At 35.7% G+C, this 25613-nt stretch overlaps 1 protein-coding gene across 2 annotated transcripts in view; it reads left to right on the top strand.

The window, feature by feature from the left end:
- The window catches only part of TMPRSS15 (transmembrane serine protease 15), a 118046-nt gene that overhangs the window by 68365 nt on the left and 24068 nt on the right, over positions 1–25613 (top strand). For both annotated transcript variants that reach the window (XM_077878862.1, XM_077878861.1), the window contains 2 exons: positions 8961–9071; positions 10568–10700. In XM_077878862.1, the coding sequence (XP_077734988.1) occupies positions 8961–9071; positions 10568–10700 (244 nt within the window). The remainder of the gene's footprint in view (positions 1–8960; positions 9072–10567; positions 10701–25613) is intronic.

Raw genomic sequence — 25613 nt, 5'->3', positions numbered from 1 at the left:
GATTACCATTTTGGATCAAGCTACTGGTTCTGTTCCATGATAATTTTGTTGCTACTGATTTTACTATGATAACCATGTTTGCCTGCCAATATTTTTTTCTTTTTTTTTTACTCCCATGCCTGCCAGTATTTTAGTCCAGTTTTTTCTTTGTGGTGTAGCTATTATTTTAATTTTAATTTAATTCAACATTTGATTTAACTCGTTAATCATTTGATTTTCTGAGGATATTTTTATTTTTTTAAAGATTTATTTAATTATTCATGAGAGACACAGAGAGAGAGAGAGAGGCAGAGACATAGGCAGAGGGAGAAGCAGGCTGCTCGCAGGGAGCCAGATGTGGGACTCAATTCCAGGATCACTCCCTGAGCTGAAGGCAGACGTTCAATCGCTGAGCCACCCAGGCATACCATCTGATGATATTTTTAAAAGGTAGATGAGTAACAAACGTAGATGAGAAAAAAATTATGTATAGGATTTAGTTCTTCTAAGATAAAAAAGACTTTGGATGTATATAGTTGATAAAACCTAATTGGTTCTTATTGCTACATAGAAAATGTCACATAGAGAGTAAATGACATAATAAAGAATTTTAGTTAATAGTAGAAAATGCAAAATGGTTTCAGCATTATTTTTTTAACTAAAATTATGACTTCTAGTTTTTTAGGAAAAATTAATATTTAATTTTAGCCTCTAGTATTTTGCTAAACACCTGCCCCCTAAAAATGACATTACAAATCAGTTGCCCTTAAGATATTTGGAAAACCATGGCCCTTTATGAGCAGAGGACTTTCCTGTTGAAACTCTACCACAGCCAAATTATTTTTTCTGATTTGATTAGAGGTCTTTGTTGATGCCATAAACAACAAAGTTTTTTGGTTGATTGAATACCTATTCAAACACTCTGGCACCAAAATATCCACATTTCCACAAAAATTACTGCACAAAAGTATGATCAAGAATGCAAAAACAATAGATAAAGAGATGGAAAAGTGTGCATACAGGAAAAAAATGCCTGCAATGGGCCTGCAGTAAAAAAAAACACCAAGCCACAATTTGAAATTTGAAAATAATAAACATTCCCAAATGAAAAGAACCAGTCAAAACTAACAGTGACAGATATAAAGGGAGAAAATTATGTATTTTGACCAAAAAATCACAGTCTTACTGTTGTCTGTAAAAATTTAATAAGCAGTAATCAGTATTATAAAATTTACTATTTAAACTTTTAAATTTCAAGAGGGATATATTTTGACAAATTCCTAAACAGAATAAATATAATCATTTTTCAAATGTGTTAAAAATCAAATCAGCTTTGGGGTTCCAGGGTGGCTCAGTCAGTTAAGCATCTGACTCTTGATTTCTGACCAGATTTTTTTTTTATTTGAGAGAGAGAGAGAGAGCTCACAAAGGATAGGGAGAGAAAGAAGCAGGCTCCCCACTGAGCAGGGAACCCAGTGTGGGGCTTGATGCAGGGCTCAATCCCAGGACCCTGTGATCATGACCTGAAACAAAGGCAGATGCTTAATGACTGAGATACCCAGGTGCCCCTAACCAGGTCTTGATCTCAGGGTCATGGGATCCAGCCCTGTGTTGGGTACCACGCTCAGCAGAAAGTCTGCTGGAGATTTTCTCTCTCCCTCTCCCCCTGCTCCTCCCTTCTCTCTTTCTCTTTCGATCTCTCTCAAATAAATAAATAAATCTTTAAAAAGTCAAATCAGCTTTACATATTACTCATTTCATGAAGAATACTTAAAGACAGTATAGTGGTATTTTGAAGATTTTTTCGAGAATTGAATGTATGGGCATCAATATCACCTACTTGGCATCTGTCACCTATTATTTGAATGCAAAAAGAATTAATTCTTCAGAGTATCTTAATGTAGTCCAAGAAAATATCTAATAACTACTCTGGGTCTCCCAAATTTTTTCCAAGAATGATGTCATGGAAAGAACTTTTTTTGAATCATTATATTGTATAACTGAAACTGAAACAACAATCTATGTTAACTACAGGAATTAAAATTAAAAACTTAGTTTAAAAATCTGAATTAAGAAGAAAGAGAAGGACTGAATAATTTTTTTCCAAAAACTATATAGAAATGGCCAATAACTACATGAAAAGATGTTCAACATCACCCATCATGGGGGCAATGCAAATCCAAGGCACAATCAGATATCAACTTACACCTGTTAAAATGGTTATTCTTGAAAAGACAAGTAATAAATAACAAGTGTTGATTAGAATGTGGGGTAAAAGGAACCCGTGTAGACTATTTATGAGAATGCAAACTGGTACAGCCACTGTGGAAAACATTATGAAGATTCCACAAAAATTAAAATTAGAACTATTTACATAATCCAGCAATCCCACTTGTGGGTATAAATCCAAAAAAAAACTGAAATCGGAATCTCAAAGAGATATCTGTACTTCTATGTTCATTGCAGTGTATTTACAATAGCCAAGATAAAGAAACAACCTCAGTGTCAATCTACAGATAAATGGATAAAGGTCATGTGGTATATTATATTCAGTGCGATACTATTCATCCATGAGAAAGAAGGAAATCTTGTCATTTGTGACAACATGAATAAAACTTGAGGACATTATGCTAAGTGAAATAAATCAAAGGAAGACAAATACTACATTACATCATGTAGGTGGAATCTAAAAAAGCCAAACTCTTAGAAATGGAAAGAAAACAAACAAATAAATAAGTAAATAAGAAAAAAGTGTATTTTTAAAGAAATGAAGATGAATTATAAAACCAATTGAACTAATGAGATAAAAACTTAACTCTAACCAATAGAGAAATGGATTTTTTTCATAGATTTAAACAATTGAAATAATTTTTGGCATTCCACCATCCGCAAAAAAAAAGAAACCATACAAAATTTTGATACAAAATTTTAGAGAAGTGCTGGTCTTTTAAAAAAAAAAGCTTAAATCTTAAATGAGAACAATGGAAAGAGGTGGAAAGAAAAGATCACAAAAAGGAATACAGCCACAAATCTCTTCCACAAAAATATTACAGTTACTGGTTTTTATTAGATTTTTATTAGATAAATATAACACCAAGGATTTTGAAAAATATCACAACAATTCTATTCAAGATAAAAGCCTAAAAAGCACAACCTATGACTTCTAATGCTTCTATCCACTGATACCAAGTTTTTGGTGTAGGAATTGTTCATGTTTGTTTATCCATTTGCTAGATTGTAATAATTATGATTATGTTATTCAAGAAATAGTCATTTAGAAAGAATTCCTGACTGAAGCTAGAGTGGACGCTTCCATGACCATCACTGTGTGGTGAATATTCTGGGAATGTGGTTTCCCATCCTTCATGGACATGGGACAGATGCTGCTGGGTGTAGAAAATGGAGTGAATGAGTCATCATCAGCACAATCTTCTCCCAGCGGGATTTTTACACCAAAAGACTGAAAAGCAATTATAGAAACAGGGAATCGGCAGTGGAAGATAATCAAGCTGGTAATGGAAAGAGAGATTGAGCACACTTATCTGTTTATATGGTGCCCTGCTTTGAGGATCATTTTAGAAAGAAATATAAAAGGGATATCAAAAATTTTCAGCATTCATGTACTTCATTTATCTTCTGAGGTATTTCAAGGGCAACTTCCAATGCATTCAACTGAAATATAAAACAATTGTATAACATATTTTTGTATCTCCTTTCCTTATCCTATTTTTAGCATTTCCTTGTAAATTAAACTAGAACATATGAAATATAGATTTATTAAGATCTGTCTCCCATAAATGTCCCCTCATTGCTCTTTTCTGATACTCAGGGTCTTAATTTGGAATTCAATAGTGCTTATCAGGCAACTGTGGAAATGGCAGCTGATTACATTTAGGGGTTTAGAGCCCTCCCCAGATTGTGTGGCATGTGCCTTAGAGATCAATTCAGTTCCATTTAAAGCCAAGCATATGTTGATTAAATGAGGCAGGGCTACTGGAGACTTCATAAAATGAAGATGGGAAAATTCAATTCTTGGCAATATTTCTTTTTCCCTCTTTCACTATGGGCATAAAATGATCGAAAGTAAGATTTCAGAGGCCACAGAGAGTTAGACTTTTGGATTAAAGACTTCATAATGAAGCTGAACTGCTATATGTTGCAAAGAATTGGAATCCAGTCCATGCATGTAAGGAAAATTTTGAAAGAGTTTATTCAGACCTTTCCTCAGAATTTATAATCTCTACTCAGTTCAGCAACAATAGACCATTTTGCCCCATTCAGTGTTTTTTCATTGATGCATCCATTTTACAGAAGCAAATTATTTTTTTTCTAGATTCAGGGGATCCCTGGGTGGCTCAGCAGTTTGGCGCCTGTCTTTGGCCCAGGACGCGATCCTGGAGTCCCAGGATCGAGTCCCACGTTGGGCTCCCGGCAGAGAGCCTGCTTCTCCCTCCTCCTGTGTCTCTGCCTCTCTCTCTCTCTCTCTCTCTCTGTCTATTATGAATAAATTTTTTTAAATCTTTTTTTTCTAGATTCATAAGGTATAACTTCAACATCTTCAGGATAGAGCGCAAAAATAAATTACAATTTTCAGATCTTTATACATGTATTCATATTTTCATTTAGAAATTTAAATTTCCATTCAATAAATATATGCTTTTACAAATAAATATAGCCTGATGACACTAGTAAGAGTAAATTTATCAATAAGCTTATTTATGATTAAATTATTGGCATTGAGAACTCATCTTTACATAATGATTTTAACAAGCTATGAAAACAAAATAATGAGATAATTTCAAAATAACTCATGGTGACTAACATTCTCTATTAAGATATTTAATCATGGATATATAATTAGGCTGTCAGCTTTTTAAATAAATATAATGTATATCAAAGTTTAGATTTAAAATAGAATATACAAATACAAACACATGTATCCCTAGCTTTAAGCCTTCTTTCTTTTTAAAGGAAAATTAATAGTGGATAAATAAAACATAAAGTCAGTTAAAATATTAATGCTTGCCTGTAGAATATGAAATTATCTTCACCCATTTATCATCTCACTAATCTGGTTAAAACCTATGTGTTTGTGAAACAAATTGATAATTACATTTACAAGAACATCCCTAATAGTATTATAGTTGATATACGTAACCTACTTCTCTCATTGGGGTAAAGATTTATAGAAACAACTGGCCCAGCCATGTCTTCTTTAAAATATTTTTTTATTAATGTAAGTTAGATTTGGGTTACAAAATGCAAACTTTTTCAAAGTTTAAGATAAAGTACAAACAGCTCCAATTATTGTTTTCAGATACTCAAAGGAAAAGATTAAGTATGATTTCTTGTTGGTAATCTGGAGGGGAAAGTAGCACAAAGGGCACTTAGAAATAAGAATGTTAACTTAAGTATCAGCTAAAGAGGTGCTTTCTAAGTGTTATTCTTTTTGCTTTTAAGAATATTATTTGTTGAGCATTCAATATACTCATACTGGTTTACCAAATACATTTCTTTTTTTCAGCTGACTCTCCGAATTCACCTAAGACATAGTACTTACTTGTATGAGACAGTAAAGAAACTAAAGCTCTGGGCAGCCCAGGTGGTTTAGTGCCGCCTTTAGCCCAGGGCTTGATCCTGGAGACCTGGGATGTCAGACTCCCTGTGTGGAGTCTGCTTTTCCCTCTGCCTGTGTCTCTGTCTCTGTCTGTCTGTCTGTCTCTCTCTCTCTCTCTCTCTCTCTCTCTGTGTCTCATGAATACATAAACAAAATTAAAAAAAAAAAAACTAAGTCTCAGAGAGGGTAACTTCTTTGCTCAAGTTTGAAAATAAACATAAATAAATCAATAAATAAATAAATAAATAAAATGGCTAAATTGCAGACCAAACCAAGGCCATAAGATTCCAGAGCTTATGCTTTAGCCAACATTCAAATACAAATAAGCATATTTTATTTTTATAATTCATAGAATCAATTTGTTTACAAATAAATAGAGTTTCCATTAGCCAATAAATTGCCCAATTTAAAAAATATATTTCTTTGAAATCATACATTTGAAGATCACTTTATATTGTGTCAGCTCTATTACTAGGGTTTGTACTGATCTTTGAGGCCTATTAATCATTTAATATAAATTAATCCACTTAATGTTTAACAGTTACTACTGATTTCCCACTTTAGGCAGGCATGTAAAGATGAAGAAACAAGGTCTATGGATATTTCAATTATTAAAGTGTATTTTCAATTTAAAGAATGGACTCGATAAAAGTGCAAACAGAAAAAGCTTTCTTTTTCTCCACCTACTTTATTTCAAATCTCCCTTTTGGCCCCTGGATATTTCAAGTGGACCACCTCACTCTTGCAGTTATTTTAGGTCTTAAATGTTCTTAACTGTGTAATTAAGATTCACTTTTAGATATTAAGATGTACTGTCAAATTGAGCATCAAAATTTTAATATCATCTGGTTCAAATTTTCTTTTATCTCCCAGTTCTGGTACAAATCTTAGCCTAACAACTTAAGGTAGAGGACCCTAGAAATATTGCCTTTGACTCACGTTCCACATTCTTTCCTTTCCATCTTCCTATACCTGCAGTGTTAAAGGAGAGGCAAACAGGAAAAATCTATCACCACTGTGTTTTTCTTTTGGCTAACGGTGGCTCCTGGCCAAAGACTAGCTCTTTTGTAGAACAGAACTGTGGGTTCTTTGGAGCATTCCTCTCCCGCTCTCCTTCCCCATGACTACTGCACTGTAGACAAGAGTAGTACTCTTCCTAAGCAATCTCCTATAGCCCTACTCAGTTCCCAATTCCCTCCCCGCCCACCAGGTTCTGCTTCTCCCTCTGCCTGTGTCCACTTTGTGTTGGAGCATGCTTATCCTGTCAGGCAGCTGTCACTCATTTATATTCCCCAGTGCCCATTGGCCATAAGGAAACTCATGCACTTTTCCCATATGGAGAAAATGCAGGCTGTTTCCACTGCCACTCTCTCTCCAGTCCCTAGCTACCCTCAAGGGAAGCTCCAGCCTAACTTCTGACTTTGAATTCGTTACATAGGAAGTGAACATAAATCTTCATTTGTACAGCTACCTGCCCACAAACTTTAAGAACCTAGAGTCACTACTTCTTGTGAAGTTATTCATTATACTTTAGTTCAGTCTGATATTTTTCAAAAATCGGATCATGAAATCAGATTTATTTGGTTTTGGTCAGCATTTCATATTATAGAACGGAATAAAATAGAAAAGAATAAAATTTAGAATAGAATAACAGAATAAAGGTGTTTAATTTAGTTACACACAAAAAAAAATTTAGTTACACACACACACACATGCACACATCAGTTAAAAAAAAAAAAATCTGAAAGCTCCTGCATGAATCCCACAGAAGCAATACGTCTTGTGATTCTTTAGTGTAAAAAAAAAACCTTCAGGTGGGTAGTGATATGATGGCCTTCCTCCTTTAGGGTAACTCAGTATGAATTGTCTTGGAGCTTCCCTCCCTTGGTGTGCTGGATGGCACCATCTTCCCTTCTCCCACTTGAAAACAGTTCCTTGAAGATATATTATGCAGTCTTTTTAGGAAAGATATATATTCTAATCCTCATATATACACACATACCTAGAAACAGGTGATGGGTCTTGATAGTTGCTAGACCAATTTTGCTATTTTTTTAGTAAGTGTAGTATGGCTACATTTAGTACCTCTTTTTAAGAGTGTAACAGTATTTATCAATACTCTCAGATTTGGGGCTACGACCTAGATTTAAAATGACAGGAATGATTCTTTTCAAGTACCATTACATTTGGTCATCATAAATTGAGAAAATCTATATGGAGATTAGTACAGTTCAGTTTTGAAACCACTTTAACATGAATTGCATCTCCTTGAAAACAGTATAATAGTTTATAATTAATATTCATAATACCTTTCAAAATACAAATTTCCCTCTTCTTTATTTTTATCGAGTACTTTTGCTTCCCCATTATGATCATCTGTGCATGATGTGAGGGAAGAAATATTAAACCCTCCATACCAATCTCCATACCCTCTATACCATTCCTCTTCTCAGGGAGGCCAAATCCCATGTGGCCCTCAATGAGATCCTAATACTGCCATGTAGCTATCCCTCTCAAACCACAGTTAAAAACCATGTTGAGGGAGCAAACCCCTCTCTACCTGTGCAAAACCCTGTAAGATCAAACAGTTCCAGAAAACAGTAGCAGCCACTTTCTTCAAACAATGAATATTTCCAATAAGCCTATTTTTGCATGACTCAAATTCTGGAAACCACCAACTGCCTCCAGATTCACTCAGTTCATTCTTTGTCCAGCCTTTTCATTTTCCTTCTATTTTTTCATATGCCAGTCACATTCTCTTGACTCCAACCTGATTTACTTGTTTAGAGCTCCATCTTCAAGTTCTTTACAAATTACTGCTATTGCAGAGTTTCCATTTATTTGTGACTACTTTTCCCCCACCTGACCCAGGCTATAACCGAGCTCACTGCTTCTAGCCTGGCCCAACTTTGGTCTCATCAAAAGGCCACTTCCACATTTCCATATGATATAGGTTTGGATGTATCGTGTGGTAAAATCAATAGATCCTCCTATGCTTGTGTAACATTCCAATGGTTGTTGCTTGTATGTTAATTTGGGGTAGAGATGTCTATTGAAGAGACGAACAGAGTTGGGAGGAGTGTATCCTAAACCTCTTGGCCATCTCTTGGAACTGCTCTGTGCTCTCTGAAAAGATGCCTAAGGTTTTGTGCACACTTTTCTCAAGCCATATCTCTGGCTTTGACCCTATTGTTGTGGAGGTATTCTGAGAACAAAGTGTATGTAATCTTACTTCATATTAAATCTACCTCAATCACTCACTGTGGTAAAGGCCAATGTGTAAAGAGGCAGGAATGGGATGGATACTATGGGATCATGTATTTGTCACGTCTTCACTCCATAAGTAAATATTCTCTCTCAATAGAGCCCTGCAAGGAAGACGATTTCCAGTGTAAGAATGGAGAGTGTGTTCCATTGGTGAATCTCTGCGATGGCCTTCCGCACTGTAAGGATGGCTCAGATGAAGCACATTGTGGTATGTTCCATTTTAGGAAAACACTTTAATCACGTTAGCCTCTACATTTGGCTTCTACAAATGTAAAAGATTCAGAATGTGGTTATCAATATATGTCTTGGTGCTTTGGGGTATGATCATCCCCCCAGTGATTTCAGCACTTAGTAATGTTATTCTGGTTAGGAGAAAAGTTGACCAGCAGATCCCTGTTTTTTGTTTGTCTGTCTATTTAAGCTTGACTGCATTTAGTAACTTTAAGTCTAGGACAACTCATATTCACATAAAAAGCATAAAATACCATAGACAGAGAGACAATGGCCTGCACCAGGCCCTCTAGCACCACCCTATTAGCTAGGATAGTTTGCCCATTGCCTGCATATGGATACATCCTCATATTTACTTAGAACTGACTATGTTAGATTTGCTCCTTTGCATTTCTGGTTCTTCAGTACCTACTACTCCTGCTTTGTTGAGTCCTCAGTCTAGCCTACTTCCAGATCTCTATAAAATGATGAGCAATGGCTACTTTTACTATGTCTTGCTTTTATTTCTAAGCAAATACTTAATGCTACTTATTATGCCATGCCCTGTAGCTGAGTGCTTGTAAAACACTCTTAACATAATAAGAATTAGTTCTTTTTGGCCATGATAAACCTGAGGCTTGGAGAAGTTAAGTGGCTGCCAAAGATCACACACCTAGTGAATGCTAGAGCTGCATTTCAACTTGAGTCTGCCTGATTTTAAACGTGAACAAGAACATTAACCTACAGAATTACAGTATAGTGTTTGTGGTAAAACTACCATTGCTGATGTTTCACCTGTTTGATAAACTAGCTTCACTGGGCCCAGTCCCTACTCAGCCACTCATAGCCTTTATACTGTATCCAAAATGCTTGTAAGGTAGCGGGGAAGAAGACAGAAACTAAGCAGCAAAAGAACAAGGCCAAAGAAAATAGTTTCTAGAGAAAGAAGTAAGGGGAAAAAATGCCTAAAGTTGTTTCTGAACTTGAATTTTCCTTCTTTTAGAGACTAAGCTTATAAGACATGATCCTCACAAATAACTTTATTTTCTATTTATTTACTGTATTGATATGCAATAAACTTCTGTATCTCTGCCTTTTCCATCTTTATAGTTATATGAAGGAGCAACATTAAGTCTATCAAATTTGTATTTTTCAAGTTAGGCCTTCTAACATACTCTTAAGAAAAATTACAATCAATCTCATAACTCTAAATGTTAAGAACATTACACATGTAGTTTACCTTTTTTTTTTTTTTTTTGAGCGAAAGCAAGGGGAGGAGGGACAAAGAGAGGGGGAGAGAGAGAGAATCTTAAGCAGGCTCCACCCCCAGCAAAAGCCTGGCAGGGTTCGATCTCAGGACCCTGAGATCATGACTTGAGCTGAAATCAAGAGTCAGACGCTTAAGCAATTGAGCCATCCAGGCACCTCAGAGCCCATCATTTACTCTTAACAGCTTAGGCCAAAGTGACCTTGTGTATGATCTGATCTCTTTAGTACGTCTTTTCAACGGCACAAGGAACAACAATGGTTTGGTGCAGTTCAGAATCCTGAGCAGATGGCATGTAGCTTGTGCTGACAACTGGACCGCCCAGATTTCAAATGATGTCTGTCAGCTGCTGGGACTAGGGTAAGTGATTCTTCTCAGGTCTGTTTAAGAGATTGTTTTTATTGATATCAAATGTTTTTATTGATATCAAATAGGGTTTATTAAGACATATAAATTTAAGAAAGTTATGAATTTAGAAAATACACATGAGCAAAAGGAAGACAAAAAATTTTGATTAAAGCCATTCTCAAAAACAACCACTGTTATATTTATAAAAATATTTATTTATAAAAATATAAATATGATAAAAAAAAAAAGAATTACCACAGGATCCGGCAATTGCATGTCAGGATATTTACCCCAATGAACTGATATATTTGCACACACACGTACAAAGCAGCTTTATTCAAAATGTTCAAAAGGTGGAAATCCTATAATACAAAATTTTACAAAATATAATATTATATTGCTTTTTAGCCTACTTACACGGGCATTTCTCATGTCGATTAAATATTTTCTATAGATTATCAAAGAAAATGAAATATTCTTTGTTATACTATATTATAGTATATATATAACTAATCACAAAGGTCCTAGAGAACATGCTTTTGCTATATCTTTGCAACATTTTCACAATAATTCCTTCAGAAAATCTGTAGCAGTGTTACTATTGTGAGAAAAGATATGCAAAATTTCAAGGCTTTTTGAAGAAGCATAATGCAAGTGATAATTCCATATTAATGACACACCTAAGATTTATTATAGTTCCAGTCTGTCATAATACATCATATCAAATACACTAGTTCACCATATTCATTTCTTACCTTCCTATCAATCTCAAAAGTAATAAGGTTTAAAATAGAAGGGAATAGTAGTAATAATTTGCTTCTTTTAAGTTGTATAGTCAATTCTAATTCAGCATTCTGATCCTTTTGATATTCATGATTTAGGACATTTAATCATATTAGATCACACATGGTTATTTTATCACTTATAGCACTATATTGTTTACTAGTATGTCTTGTCATTTTAAACTATAAAGTCTAAAAAAATAAAAAATAAAAAATAAACTATAAAGTCTATAAATACAGGAACTATGCTTATTTTATCCAATACTGCATTGCTACCATCTAGACTTATCATTGTCTCAAAATACAGGTAGTAAATAAACATTTGTTAAAGCAATAAATTATTCATTACAAATAAATATATATATGCATATAAATATAGAAATATCTAGCCATCTAAATGCCCAAAGTTGTTCAACATAAATCATTATCATTTTCCTTCTGTCCTGATGGGGAATGATTTTCTAATCCATTCTAAAAGTTTTGTATAAAGTGAAAAAAGGAAAATAATTCAAGTCCACTTCGACATATATCATGAGCATTTGGCAATTATCTCAACTGTTCCTAGCTCATCAAAATCAAAGGTAATTGATTGCTTTCTTTATAAAGAGCCCTTCTTTCTAGCTGATTAATAATCATGCAGTCTTCATGCTATACACAGATTTTCAAAATTTATTTCAAAATGTTTATTTTTTAATGCAAGACATATTTTCCACTAGAAATAACATTAATGTAGCAATTAGGTCTTGGTGTAACCTATAATAGCCGTTTAATTTCTAGTAGACTGGGAGAGTTACATTGTGTACTAATGCCGATCTAGTACCTAACCACCACATAGAAGTATTCCTATAGTAATAGGAAAATGTTTGAGGCCCTATTCAGAGTATCAGAAATGCCCCATAATTTCTTGCAATTTGAATTGAGAGTTTTCAACTTCCTTTACTTCCTAAAATACTGTTCATTCAGAATCTGAACTCCTCAGCTTTAAGTCTCATTCAAGTGATGTCAACCTCATTAGGAAGATAAATTTCTATAAAGAGCAAAGGGAGGATGTGAGTTTCATCATCCATTATGTAAATAATCATCAGTTTGGTTTATATGCATTAACCAGAGATTTCCTGCACTTTATATATATTATTGTTTTTATAATACATTATAGCTTGTATTCTAACAAATCTTTCAATGTGGGAAACTTGGAGAGCTAAGGAAGCTGAGTGGAGGGTAGGTTGTAGCGGGAATAATGTTTTTTGATGAAGAGGCAACAAAACACTGAACTGACAGTTGTTTATTTATCCTCACTTCAAGGAAACCACTGGGCAAGTGGCATTGATTCCAAACTCCTATTTCAGTGTTAATTTTAGTTCAATACAGGTGAGGCCCTAAGAAGTCATTTGCTTTCACTACTGAACTTGTCAGTAATTCTTACGAACTGTTTTACAGACTCAAGAATTTAGTAAAGGTTAAGCTAAGGAGATTGGTAACTTGACCTTGTTTCCACAAGTAATGAATCCAAATATCCTGGATGATGGAGATTTCACTGCACAGGAGCTTGTGTTCCAATTCACCATCTATCCAAGCATAATTATATGGTTATAGACACAGGAGTTCTTTTCATTCTGGTTGTGAATCTTAAATAAATAGTTTCCTGCAGGATATAGAGGGTCAAAATGAATCACTTACAAAGACCAAAGTATGAACATCTTCATTGACAGAAGTTTTTAAAATTTGAATTAAATATGTTGGGGATTCCTACAATTGCATGACATAATGTATTGCAAAGGAAAGATTTCTTTATTACTTAACAGTTGCTAATATAAATGTATTATTTTGATTACTCCTGATCAAAAATTTAAACATTAGCAAAGATATTGTGTCTGTTCCATGGATGAGTAAAACATGGCTTTTGCTTTAAATATGGTGGGGACAGACACATAAATAGATAATGACAAAATAAGGTGATAAATAAAAGGTGCTAGAAGAGAACCACTCAATTTGGGCATGTCAAGGAAGGCTTTCTAGAAAACAGCTTGAGCTAAGTGGATGACAGGCAATCCCACACAACTGTGTACTATCTATTTACATGTTTTCCCCCCAGCCAGATTTTACTCTCTAGTTCACTGACCTCATTTTCCATGAATCACAGTCCTCCAGCAGGAGACAGGGACAAAGAACTAGATTTTTTTTTAGTGTGTATCAAGCAAATAGTACATCCCACTGCCTTAGATACAGTATTTTTTATGAAGGTCAGGCACTTGCTTTCTTCAGAAATGAGTCGGGTAATCTCTGCAAAGACTTTCATCTTTGGGCCTGCACTTATTAAATAGTCTCCACAGTGCTCTCGTAATTGAAAGAAAGTTATAGCCTTAATGAGAATGTGTCTAGACTGGGGCATGGTAACCGAAAGAAAACTTAGTGAGTTTAAAATGATGTGTTTGGTACAGTGGAAAGTAATTTAGGAGTCAATTTATTAAAAAGGCACTGTAGTCTCTCAAGATTATTTATGCAGATAGGGTACAAAATGCAATTCCCCCAAGATTCTAGTAAATCATGTTGAGGCAGATTTCATCAGCCTTCCCTCTTTTAAATGAAACATTTTCATTCCCTGCCATTTATAGCATGCATAAGTAAAAAAGTACTTTAAATAACACTTTCATGTCCCTGATCAAAGTATGAAAGAAAACATTTTACACCAATGCAAGAATAAATGTTAAAGAAACTTAGGGTTGTGATCTTTAAAACATTTCCTAGGAAAGCACACTACCTTGTTACTAATCCAAAAAATGAACTATGTGGTTGAATTGCCTTGCTGAGCCATTAAAAACTAGAAGTCATCAGGTCTGTACAGCTTCACACAATTTAGGAAATACTAATGTCTTAAAAATAGATTTGGAAATAAAAATTAAAAAAAAAAAAAAAAAGGGATCCCTGGGTGGCGCAGAGGTTTGGCGCCTGCCTTTGGCCCAGGGCGCGATCCTGGAGACCCGGGATCGAATCCCACATCGGGCTCCCGGTGCATGGAGCCTGCTTTTCCCTCTGCCTGTGTCTCTGCACCTCTCTCTCTCTCTCTCTGTGACTATCATAAATAAATAAAAATTTTTAAAAAATAGATTTGGTTATACACACCGCTATTAGGCTGCTTATGAGGAGTTGCTGTTAATTTTTAAATCCTATAATAGTCCCGGGGCGCCTGGGCACTCAGTCTGTTAGGTTAAGTGTCTGCCTTTGGCTCAGGTCATGATCCCAGAGTTCTAGGATTGAGTGCCCCCCACACTCCCACCCCCATCCCCCACTCCCACCCTATCCCCAGGATCCCTGTTAGGCGGGCGGTGAGAGCGGCTGCTTCTCCCTCTCCCTTTGCCCCTCCCCCTGTTCCTGTGCTCTCTCTTTCTCTCTCAAATAAATAAAATCTCTAAAATCAATCAATCAATCCTATAACAGTCTTATGCAAGGTACCTTCTGTTCAAATGTCAGAAGCCTCAGGTTGAGCCTCTCATTCTCAAATCCAAAATAAGAAATAGAATTACTTCAAGTTCTTCCATTTCGGAAGTGTTTGGAAACTGCTGGGGATGAGGGGATAAAATGCTGTATTTATAAGCCTTCCAAATAAACAGAGCATTAATGGTTTAATAGCCTCTATAGGTACCACCACAAATTTGTATCCACGGTTTAAATGGGTCCTGGAAAACTGAAAATAGAACCTGTGATTCATATTAGTTTTAAAAATTGGTAGGCAAAAAGTGTTCTTGTCTTTGTCCATATTTCCCATCATTGTCCCCAAATTTTCAACCATGTGGGAAAAGCCTTAACACAAAACAACAAAGATAAGATACGGGAATTAATAGAAAAAAAAATGTAACTACTAACTTCTACTTTAAATGACTTATTTTTTATTTGCTAACCTCACACAGAAATAATTAAATACTATTTTCTGTTATTTTTAATTTTTAATTTGCAAGTTTAGCACCAAAGGAAATTTTTATTGTGTTCTTAGCTATTTTCCTAGAGTGGGATGGGGTGAGAGGCAGGTGTGGGCAAGATGGTGGAAACATTGTATTTTACCAAGTTCAAAAGTTCACCATTTACCTGATATACAAACTATAACTCTGATGTTTCTTCCAATTTTAAAATTAGCAGTGAATTAACTAAATATAGGTAAGGAGAAATAATTATAGCAAAGCATAATAATTTTAGAACTTTCTAAGATTCATATTTAGTAAAGTTTATTATTTACCAGACTATGAAAAGCACAGTGGTTGGGAAATTCTCCTGCTATGGCCAAGGGAGTGAAAGTAAGTGTACCACTGATTTGTAATCCAAAAGTTGGATCAGCAGCCCCCATACCTGGTTATAGTTAGAATCACCTCATCTTTTACCCAGATATTTGGATTCAGTGTGGTCTAGGTCAGTGGTTTTTGACATATGATTTTCAGAACCAAACTAGTAGCATCTGCAAGCCTGGAATGCACATACAGAAATGCAAATTCTGGAGCTCCACCTGAGAGACCTACGCATGGGCAAGTCTAGAGTAAGATTGGCAGTCTGTGCTTGAAAGAGCCCTTCTGGCAATTCTGATGCTAAAGTTTGAGAACTGTAATCTAGGGTAGGCTTCCTTAAGCTTCTTTTGTGTGTCATGGACACTTTTGGCAGGCTACTAAAATTTACTAACCTCTTCTTAGAACTGTATATTTAAGTGTAAAAAATAAAATACATATAATTACAAAGGAAATTAACTTCCTAAAAAAATAACCATCAAAGAGCACCTGGGTGGTTGAATTAAGTGTCCAATTTTTTATTTCATCTCAGGGTCATGAGATCAACCTCGCAGGGGGCTCCCAGTTGGCGTGAAACCTGCTTGAGATTCTCTCTCCCTCTGCCCCTCCTGCTCACACATTCTCTCTCTCTAAAAAAAAAAAAAAAAAAAAACTTGTTAAATAAAAAAATAACTCAAAATATTATAAATATGACATAGTAATATATATATATATTTTAGTAATATATATTTTTATTTAGGTATTGGATAAGATATGTTGGCAGTTCTAATGATTACTATAAGATGAAAAGTGAGCATAAATAATTTTTTAGATGTATGCACCAACAGTTATAGGTGTTGCTATCAGTGTTATGGTTAGTCACCTACATTTGTATAACAAAAAAGACTAAATTTCAATTAAAGTTTAGTAAGAATTAGTTCTGTAATTATCTCTTATCTAACCACAAATCCCTTACTTATTATCACAGACAAGAAGTAGCTCCACAGACCCAGACCTTGCTAGTATGGAGCCTAGAGATCTCAGGTCTTTGCAGAGCCCTAGGTGATTTTGGTGGGGTAGTCTTGTTGTCCCAAAGTAACCCATGAACTTTTGTGTACTTGTTTCAGTAGAAAACAGAGAACTTTTATTTTTTACACACAAAGTATCTCTAAAGTCTGGCACTTTGATTTCATCAGGTATTAAAAACAAAACAAAGTGAAATGAAACAAAACATCAAACTTTTTTTTTTCTACTACAACCTGCTTGAGGGCCATCCCTGACTTAACCCAGGTGACTCCTTAGTCTTTTTTTTTTCTGACACCAGCCTATTTTAACTTCTCTAAAAAAATAAAACCTTTCTTGCCCAGTAGATCAAAACAAAAGTAGAGACTTTAAAGAAACCTCTGTAAGAAGGACATCATTAAAAGGGGGGAAAAATCTGCTGCTTGGTTTTCACCAACCGTAGCCTGGTTTTATTGCTTTCTCTGAAAAATTCATTCCTGATTTCTCCCACTAAATATTTAGTGGACTCTCTTATATGAAATGTAACTTATTTATATTGACATAACTCAGGGAGAATTCTCATTGTCTTTTTTATTTTGACTTTTATTCTAATGGGTGTTTCGTAACCCCAGAGAAATTTATGTAGCAAAGAAATTGTTGAGACTATAATCCTACATATAAAGGGTTAAGAAAATATCCCTTATGTTTGGCATAATTGTGAATCATCTACCAATAAATTTTCTACAACATATAGCTATTTAGTCTATAAAAGTCTGGCACAGACTTTTTTTTTTTTACTCAAAGACTTTTTTTACTCAATCCATATGTATAAGCCAGCATCCTTTATCATTTCCTTAGACCCTGGTTTTGGGTTTTGTTTTTTTTTTTTTTTTTTTTTTGGAGGGAGAGATTTATCTAAATTCAAGTTAATTAACATACAGTGCAGACAGCCACATACAGAAGAATGAAACTGGATTACTCTCTTACACCGTACACAAAAAAAATAAATTCAAAATGAATGAAAGACCTAAATGTGAGATAGGAATCCATCAAAATCCTAGAGGAAACACAGGCAGCAACCTCTTCGACCTCAGCCACAGAAAATTCTTGCTAAGGCTCCTCTCTAAGTGCAAATGACATATCAGATAACGGACTAGTATCCTTAGATCCTGTTATTTGTGGGGAAGCTTCAATATTCTAAAACAGAAATAGTTGAGAACAGAAGAAAACTTTTGCTCTGTGAAATGAATAACCAAAATCTTCTCGTTCATTTTATTTCCCTCCTAAAAACTATTTCCAATTCCTCAACCTGTAAATAATACTGTATATTCTATGAGACCAAGGGCCATTTTTAATAAAATTGATAAAATCTAGTGGAACAATATACCTTCTGTCCCCTTCTTTAATTTTTTCTTCTTTAGGGATGCCCGGGTGACTCAGCAGTTGAGCATCTGCCTTTGGCCCAGGGCATTATCCTAGAGACCCGGGATTGACTCCCACATTGGGATCCCTGCATGGAGCCTGCTTCTCCCTCTGCCTGTCTCTCTGCCTCTCTCTCTGTGTCTCTCATAAATAAATAAATAAATAAATAAATAAATAAATAAATAAAATCTTTAAAATTTTTTTTCCTTCTTCCACTTTCCCTTATTTTCATTCTTCCTTCTTTTCTTGCTTCCTTCCTACCTTCCCTATTCCCTTCTTTCTTTTCTCATATCCTTCCATCTTCTTCTTTGCTTTATACGCTTACCTTTTCAAAAGAAACTGGGGTGATTTATTACAAAAGGTATGTGCAGTAAGATTAATAGAATAGTAGCTGAAAATAAGGTCTGAAGAAATAAAAAGACACATCTATAAAACGTACAGGGTCAGCACCATTACTAGTATTTCTCTCTGAGATTCCTGGAAACCTGTGCAAAAAAGAGAACATTAAAAATTGCATCATTTTAATTGTGAGATAGGATAAATGTTACCAGTTCCATAGGGAAGACAGATTTCTCCTGACACTAAATTCTAATGGAAATTTTGCATGCATGTCCTTATAAAGTAGTAATGCTTTAAAAAAAAATATGTGCACTGATCATCCCAATGTTTATAGCAGCATTATCTACAATAGCCAAATGATGGAAAGAGCCTGAATGTCCCATCGACTAATGAGTGGATAAAGATGAGTGTGTACACACACACACACACACACACACACACACAAAATGGAATAATGGAATATTACCCGGCCATAAAAAATGAAATCTTGCCATTTGCAATGATGTGAATTGAGCTAGAGAGTATTATGCTAAGTAAAATAAATCAGTCAGAGAAAGACAAATACCATATGGTTCACTCATATGTGAATTTTAAGAAACAAAACAAATGAACATAGGGCGAATAAAAGAGGCAAACCAAGAAACAGACTCTTAACTATAGAGAGCAAATTGAGGGTTGCTAGAAGGTGTCTACACCTGAAACTTATATTACATTATATGTTAACTAACTGGAATTTAAATAAAAACTTGGAAAAAAGAAATATGTGCACTGAGAACACCTCTTAGTAAATGTAGCGGTGTATGCCATATGCCTCTTACCCAAAAATAAATAAACTCCGGTGGCAGATAAGAAAATAAAGTTGCAAATGAGTCAATGATATAGTACAAGGGATTAAGGTCACATTCTCCAAGATGTTAAGCATAAGGATCCTGTCTCTGACAACCTCCCTTGAGTCTAATTTCTCTCTGCCACACTTGAGGTAGGAAATGCCAGGAATTTGTTTCCTTCCTAATATCATTAAATTTGTGGGATAATACAGAACAGCTACCAGACTGACCCATCAATTTTTCTCTTGTTCTTAAGATGGTAGCTCACACAAAGGAGGAAATTGATCAGGTGAAGATAATTTTTTCCACTGGCATTTTTTTTCCTTCTGTGTGCCACAAAATCTTAGATGTCCAGGTCAGAAAATCCGAAAATAATCCAGTTTAACTGTTTGCCAAACTATGGTGGTGTTAGGTGAGTGCTAGGTGTGTTGTCATAAATGTGGTAAAGGACTAAGCAGTTGTAGCTGAAATGTGTCCAGTTCAGTCAAGCTGTTTACCTAACTGCCCTCATGTCCTGACTCTCTGAATAGGATGCTTTGCTCTCCTTTGCCTCCAACTCCTTTCATTCATCTTCCCCCCAACCTGCCGCCGCCCCGTTCAACCACTCTCCCCACCTTCTGCCCTGCCAAATCAATCCCATTCTTTCCCTCCAACCTGAAAAAGGGTCCATCCTTCTCTAAAACCCTTTTCAGAATAATCCCACCTAGCTCCATTCATGACTTAAGCCTTTTGGGGTGTGAAATGAGCAACAATGCCTGGCTGCAGCATTTGCAACGTTTGTTATTCTGTTTAGCTTTAGTGTGTCCAACAGCTTAAAACGTCCCTACCTAAGCTCCTGCTTCAGGGAGGAATTCTTATCATGGCAAATACAGTCTGAGGATCAAGACAAAAGAGGAAACCCAAGCAGGCCTGAGAAGAGACACAGAAGATTTATACTGTACAAGACCCTCCAGGATATCTTTCTTTTGCTCCCTAGAATTCATCTCTGAGTGTATTTTTATACTCCATATATGACGTTAAAAATAATGATGGTGGATTGCATTTATATGCTTCTTTTCTCACATAGAATAAGGTTTTCCTGAAGCCAAAGGAGCCCTTGGAGGATGCATAACCTATACAGATGATAATAAAGGTTTAGAAATGGGTAGTCAGGAGGCATTAGCACGTCAACAAGGTAATGCTATATGGGCATGTTTCTATGTGATACCAAATTTCTACAGATTTCAAACAGCTGTACAAATGTGTGGTAGAGTTATCTAAATCTGCAGAGTAAAAATTTCCAGAATTTAAAAAATGCAAACCCTAGCCATAATCTTGACAGTTTCTCTGTAAAAATTAAAAACTAGTTTTGTGGGAAAGAAAAGGAAACTGAGGCAGGGAGCAACTCCGTGGCATGCTTTAATTACAGAGCTTAAGAGAAGTTACTCTCTCTCAATTCAATTTTTCAGTTTTTCTGAGATTTTGTTTCTCAAAAATAAATGGTGCTAATAAAAGGTTGCTAACCTTTCATTTGCTGAGAATATTTTAAATATACTTTATTGTCTCCATCATTTCTTAAAATAAGAAATAGTTTGTTGTAAATGTTCTCTGCAGCTTATATTCTGTTTACTGTGAATACAAACTGGAATAAATTGTGTTCAGTCTGGAAAAGGATGAGTTGAATTTGGCAGGATTTGAAATGCAAGTAATCGGTCTCAAATTAAACTCCAAATTCTAGCATCCAGCATGGACACCTGGAGATGTTTGTATGAACTGATGGCCTCTAGACACTGCTTTCAGGTTGCTGGCATCAGTATATATGACCAAAAAATGATTATGTGAATACTTTATACTTTTTTCCAAAGGAATGTCTCAGTTATTCTATCCTATGTTCTATATTCAAAACAATATGTCTGTTGTATTAACTTCAGTCTGTTTCCTCATGTAAGTTTAAGACTCGTAGAGGAAATCTAGAGAAGACAATCTCAGAATATAAACTACATCTTTTTTTCGATATGCACATATAATCTTTACTTTTTCCTCTGCCAGATAGTGAAAACATCACTATGGAACAGCATTTGAGAATCCAAGGGTAGAAGTATTAGCTGTTACTAAATATTTTATATTCTTTAAGCTTTGCCTTTAGTCTATTTTTTTCTCCTAGAATAGGCTTATGTTAAAATTTACTTGCCAATTCCATCATGGTATAATGCTAGTGGTAAGTGTATAATAAATAGATACTAGATTTTAAAAACTTATTTATAAATAACACTTCAATATGTTTTCAATTTAATTTTGTCCAAATTTTGTTTTGAATCTCCAGAGATATTAATACATCTTCTCAGGGTCTGTAATAAAAAGAGCTTGTGAGGGTACCTGGCCGGTTCAGTTGATAGAGCATGCAACTCTTGATCTCCAAGTCATGAGTTAGGTGTAGAGCTTACTTAATTAAAAAAAGAAAGAGAGAGAGGCCACCAGGGTATCTCAGTTGGTTAAGCGTCTGATTAACCAGGTCATGATTCCAGGGCCCTGGGGTCGAGCCCTGACCCCTGCATCTCATCAGTCTCCCTGATGAGCTGAGAGTCTGCTTCTCCCTCTGCCCCTCCCCCTGCTTGTGCTCTTTCTCCCTCTCTTGCTCTCTCTCTCAAATAAATAAATAAAATCTTTTTTGAAAAGAGGGAGAAAGAGTCAAGGGATGGAATCAAAACAGGTAGAAATAATGGAAAAGTGATACATATATATATAGAGATAGAGAGAGAGACAGAGAGACAGAGAGACAGAGAGACAGAGAGAAAGAGAGCACACACATGGGGGAGCAAGGGAGAGGTAGGGGCAAAAAGAGAGGGAAAGAATATCTTAAGCAGATTCTGTTTAACCAGCTGAGCCACCCAGGAGCCCCTTTGAGATACATTTTTAATGAATCACCCTTCAAGATGTTCCTTTATGTAGTTATGAATGTTGTCAAATGACAAAACTAAAACAATTTAGTATTGAGTCTGATGTTCTTTACTCAAGAGAAAACAATCCGTCAATCAGGGGAGTATAGTTAGTGCCTCACAAGCAGTGGAGCAGCCTTTCTTAGTGACCTTGGGCAAGAGGAAACTTTGTGGAATGTTAGAAGAGGTAGCAGGGCACCATTGGCTAGGAGGTCAGGAATTTCTTTATAAGCTTAGCAGGTCCTATTTTCTAGGGCAAAGTAGGCTAGTGAAAGCTGACTTGGAAGATTGTGATGGTGTATATGAAGATTTCTTGACAGGAGGCCTTTCCTGTGTGGGCTGCCAGGTTTAAATCTGTGAAGTGGGCCAGGCCACTGCTGTGGCCTCCATTCTGTGGGGCCCAAAATGTGAATTAACTTCATCAGTGCCTTAAAACAAACCACCTATCAAGTAACTAGAAGTCATTTTGGAAGCCAAAAAGCTGACCCCCTGAACAAGTAAAAAATAGATATTATATTTGGATTTGACAGGGGTTCCCTGACTTGCAAGCATCAAAATCACCTGGAGGGTATATCAACGAACAGACGCTGGACCCCACCCCCAGAGTTTCTGATTGGGGTGTATAGAGTGGGACTAGGCAATTTGCATTTCTAGTACATTCCCTGGAGGCTCATACTGCTTGCCTCTAGAACATACTTTGGAAATCTTTGGTCATGGAGAGTCAGGAACACTAGAAGAATGCCCAACACATATAGGAATTAAGCAGAATAATGATATTGAGAATATTGTTGCAGGAATTCTCTGCTTTTAGTGCCTGTGGTCCTTGGTCACATCGCTTTGAAGGATGAAGAGGTAAACCAGACGAAGAGTGATGAGCAGCAAAGTTTATTGAGCAAGAGTATAAAGCTCCCAGAGAGGGAGGGGCGGCCCAGAGGGTTGCTCTAGGAATTTGTAAGTGTAAGGATTTTTACGAGCTCTTTTGCAGAATTATTTTAAGCAATCAGGGTATGCTGAGTTGTGCCAATCAGGACTTTGGTCACGTGTCTGTCTATCTATTAGGTTAATGTCTATGTGCTGATGGTCTTTCTTTGGTTAAAATCTGGGGCTTGGGAATCCCTGGAGCCTGCCTTAGGCCCAGGGCGTGATCCTGGAGTCCCGAGATCAAGTCCCACATCAGGCTCCCTACGTGGAGCCTGCTTCTCCCTCTGCCTATGTCTCTGCCTCTGTGTGTGTGTGTGTGTGTGTGTGTGTGTGTCTCATGAATAAATAAATAAAATCTTTATAAATAAATGAATGAATGAATAAATGATAAATAAATAAATAAATAAATAAATAAATAAATAAATAAAATCTGGGGCTTATTGTCTTAACTGCCCTCCTTGCTCATGATAGGGACAAATGCCTTGTGGTTAATTGTCTTATTTTAGGACATTTTGCAGAAGTCACTTCTGCAAAAGCTGCAAAACAGAATGCTAGTGCACACCTGCCTAAGCTATAAAACGTGATGTTAGTGCTGTTTTCTTTAAACCATCTTGACTCCATATTTTCTTGTTAGGGCCCCTGGCCCTGACTATCTAAGTGTTCAAATAACTCCTAACAATGTGACCAAAAACAGTAAGAGAAGAGATAGATCTAAAAGGGACAATGGAGAGTAGCAGGGACCCACCCTTACAGCAAAGATGAGCACCCATCAACCCATTATAATGATGTTTCTGGAGCCTGCAAGCAAAGTCGACACAACTAGAGCCTCTTCAAATTGGATAAGTATCAACTGGCTTAAAAGCTAAGATTAGTGTGATGAATTCTACCAAAAGTTGCACCAGGGTAAAATTCAAAGTCCTCTGATATCTGTTTTGATGCACATTCTATCTTCTCTGAATGCATAAATCCTTAAATATAATGTTTCTCTATTACAGTCCTTCCTGACCCAGAGCTTTCCTGATTTCCATACCCTCTGCTGCCTTTTGAGGTCTTTATGCCTCTTTTGTTTTCTGAACTATAACAAAGACATTTTATATAAATAGTTATATAAAATGATGCTTCCGCTTGCCTGAAGGGAATGCCTGAGTCTTTAACAGTAACAGTGACAGCGCCCATTCTCCCTTTGGCAAAATCATTTCAGGTGTCCTTAATGAACGAATAGTCATTGATTTGTATGCTAGAGTTACTTTTATCTGTTTATAAAGTTAAAGTTCAAGGCGCTGAATTCTAGGACATTAAATAGAGGCTCCATTGCTTCAGTTCTCTATTCAGTGAATGAAAGTTACCAGACAAATACGTTCAGGTTTTTTAAGATGTTGGCCCATCTGAAGGAGACAGGAAATACTCTCAACTTAGTTCTTATCTTCTGATTGATCATAACAGCCATAAGTGTTCCTTGGAAATTCCCTGTAAACAGAGAGAAAAGGGTGAGTGTTGGTTACAGTGTGGACTACAGTGTTGGACGTCCTTCTGAAGAGGCAACAGGTGGATCCTTTGTGTTATCCCAAAAGATAAAAACCGGATCATCTGCCCGCTAAACCAGTAGAAGTTAGCAGCAATCAGGATGTTTTCAACCTAAAATCATATTCTTATGCAAGGATTAAAATCTGGAATAAATGAAAGGCAGGAAACAAGATTAAGAAGCTAAAAGTTTCCAGCGAAACCTACAGAAGAGAGTCAGGATAACAGAGACATCTTTAATTATGGTTCACAGTTGAGAGCACGGATATAACATGTTTTCAGGGATAAGAAAGACTAATAACTTAATGTCTTTTGTCACATGGAGAGTGTCTCTTTCTCCATCCCACCCTGGCCCATGAGTTGACACTTGGAGGTCCAAGCTACATACTCCCTTTTCAGAGCAATCACATAGCTTCTTATTTTAAATTAGGTCTTGCTAGACTTCGAATTGAATGAAATATCAAGAACAAAGAAACCTTTGGAAAAGCAAACACTGAAGATATTATTTTTCTAGGTTGTTCTTAGGCAACATGCATTTTTTAAAAGATGGATTACACTTGACAGGAAAAAAGTTTAATAAATTATGGTGCCACAATTCTGTGAGGTTGTCATTAAAATTGATCATTCTGGAAATTATTGAATAACATAGAAAAGTAAAATGAAAAAATCAGATACCCAAGTAATATATGCGCTGGTTTTAATTTTGTTAAACAGTATTTGAGCATGCAAACAACCAGAAATATTACACAAAAATTAAAATTATATTTCATGTCATTATGGATAATTCTTCTATTGATTTATATCATCTTTTATCTAGCAAAGCTTTTGAAGTTTTATATTAAAATATTAGTCTTTTTGTATGGAATCCCATACTTTTTTTAGTGTCAACAGTATTAAATAACTAGAAATTTAAGTTTTGGATCTTTGTGTTTTGTTTTGCCTCTATGTG

Source organism: Canis aureus, chromosome 30, assembly GCF_053574225.1.
Source record: "Canis aureus isolate CA01 chromosome 30, VMU_Caureus_v.1.0, whole genome shotgun sequence".
NCBI classification, from domain to species: domain Eukaryota; kingdom Metazoa; phylum Chordata; class Mammalia; order Carnivora; family Canidae; genus Canis; species Canis aureus.
This window is presented reverse-complemented; position numbering and strand designations above follow the sequence as displayed.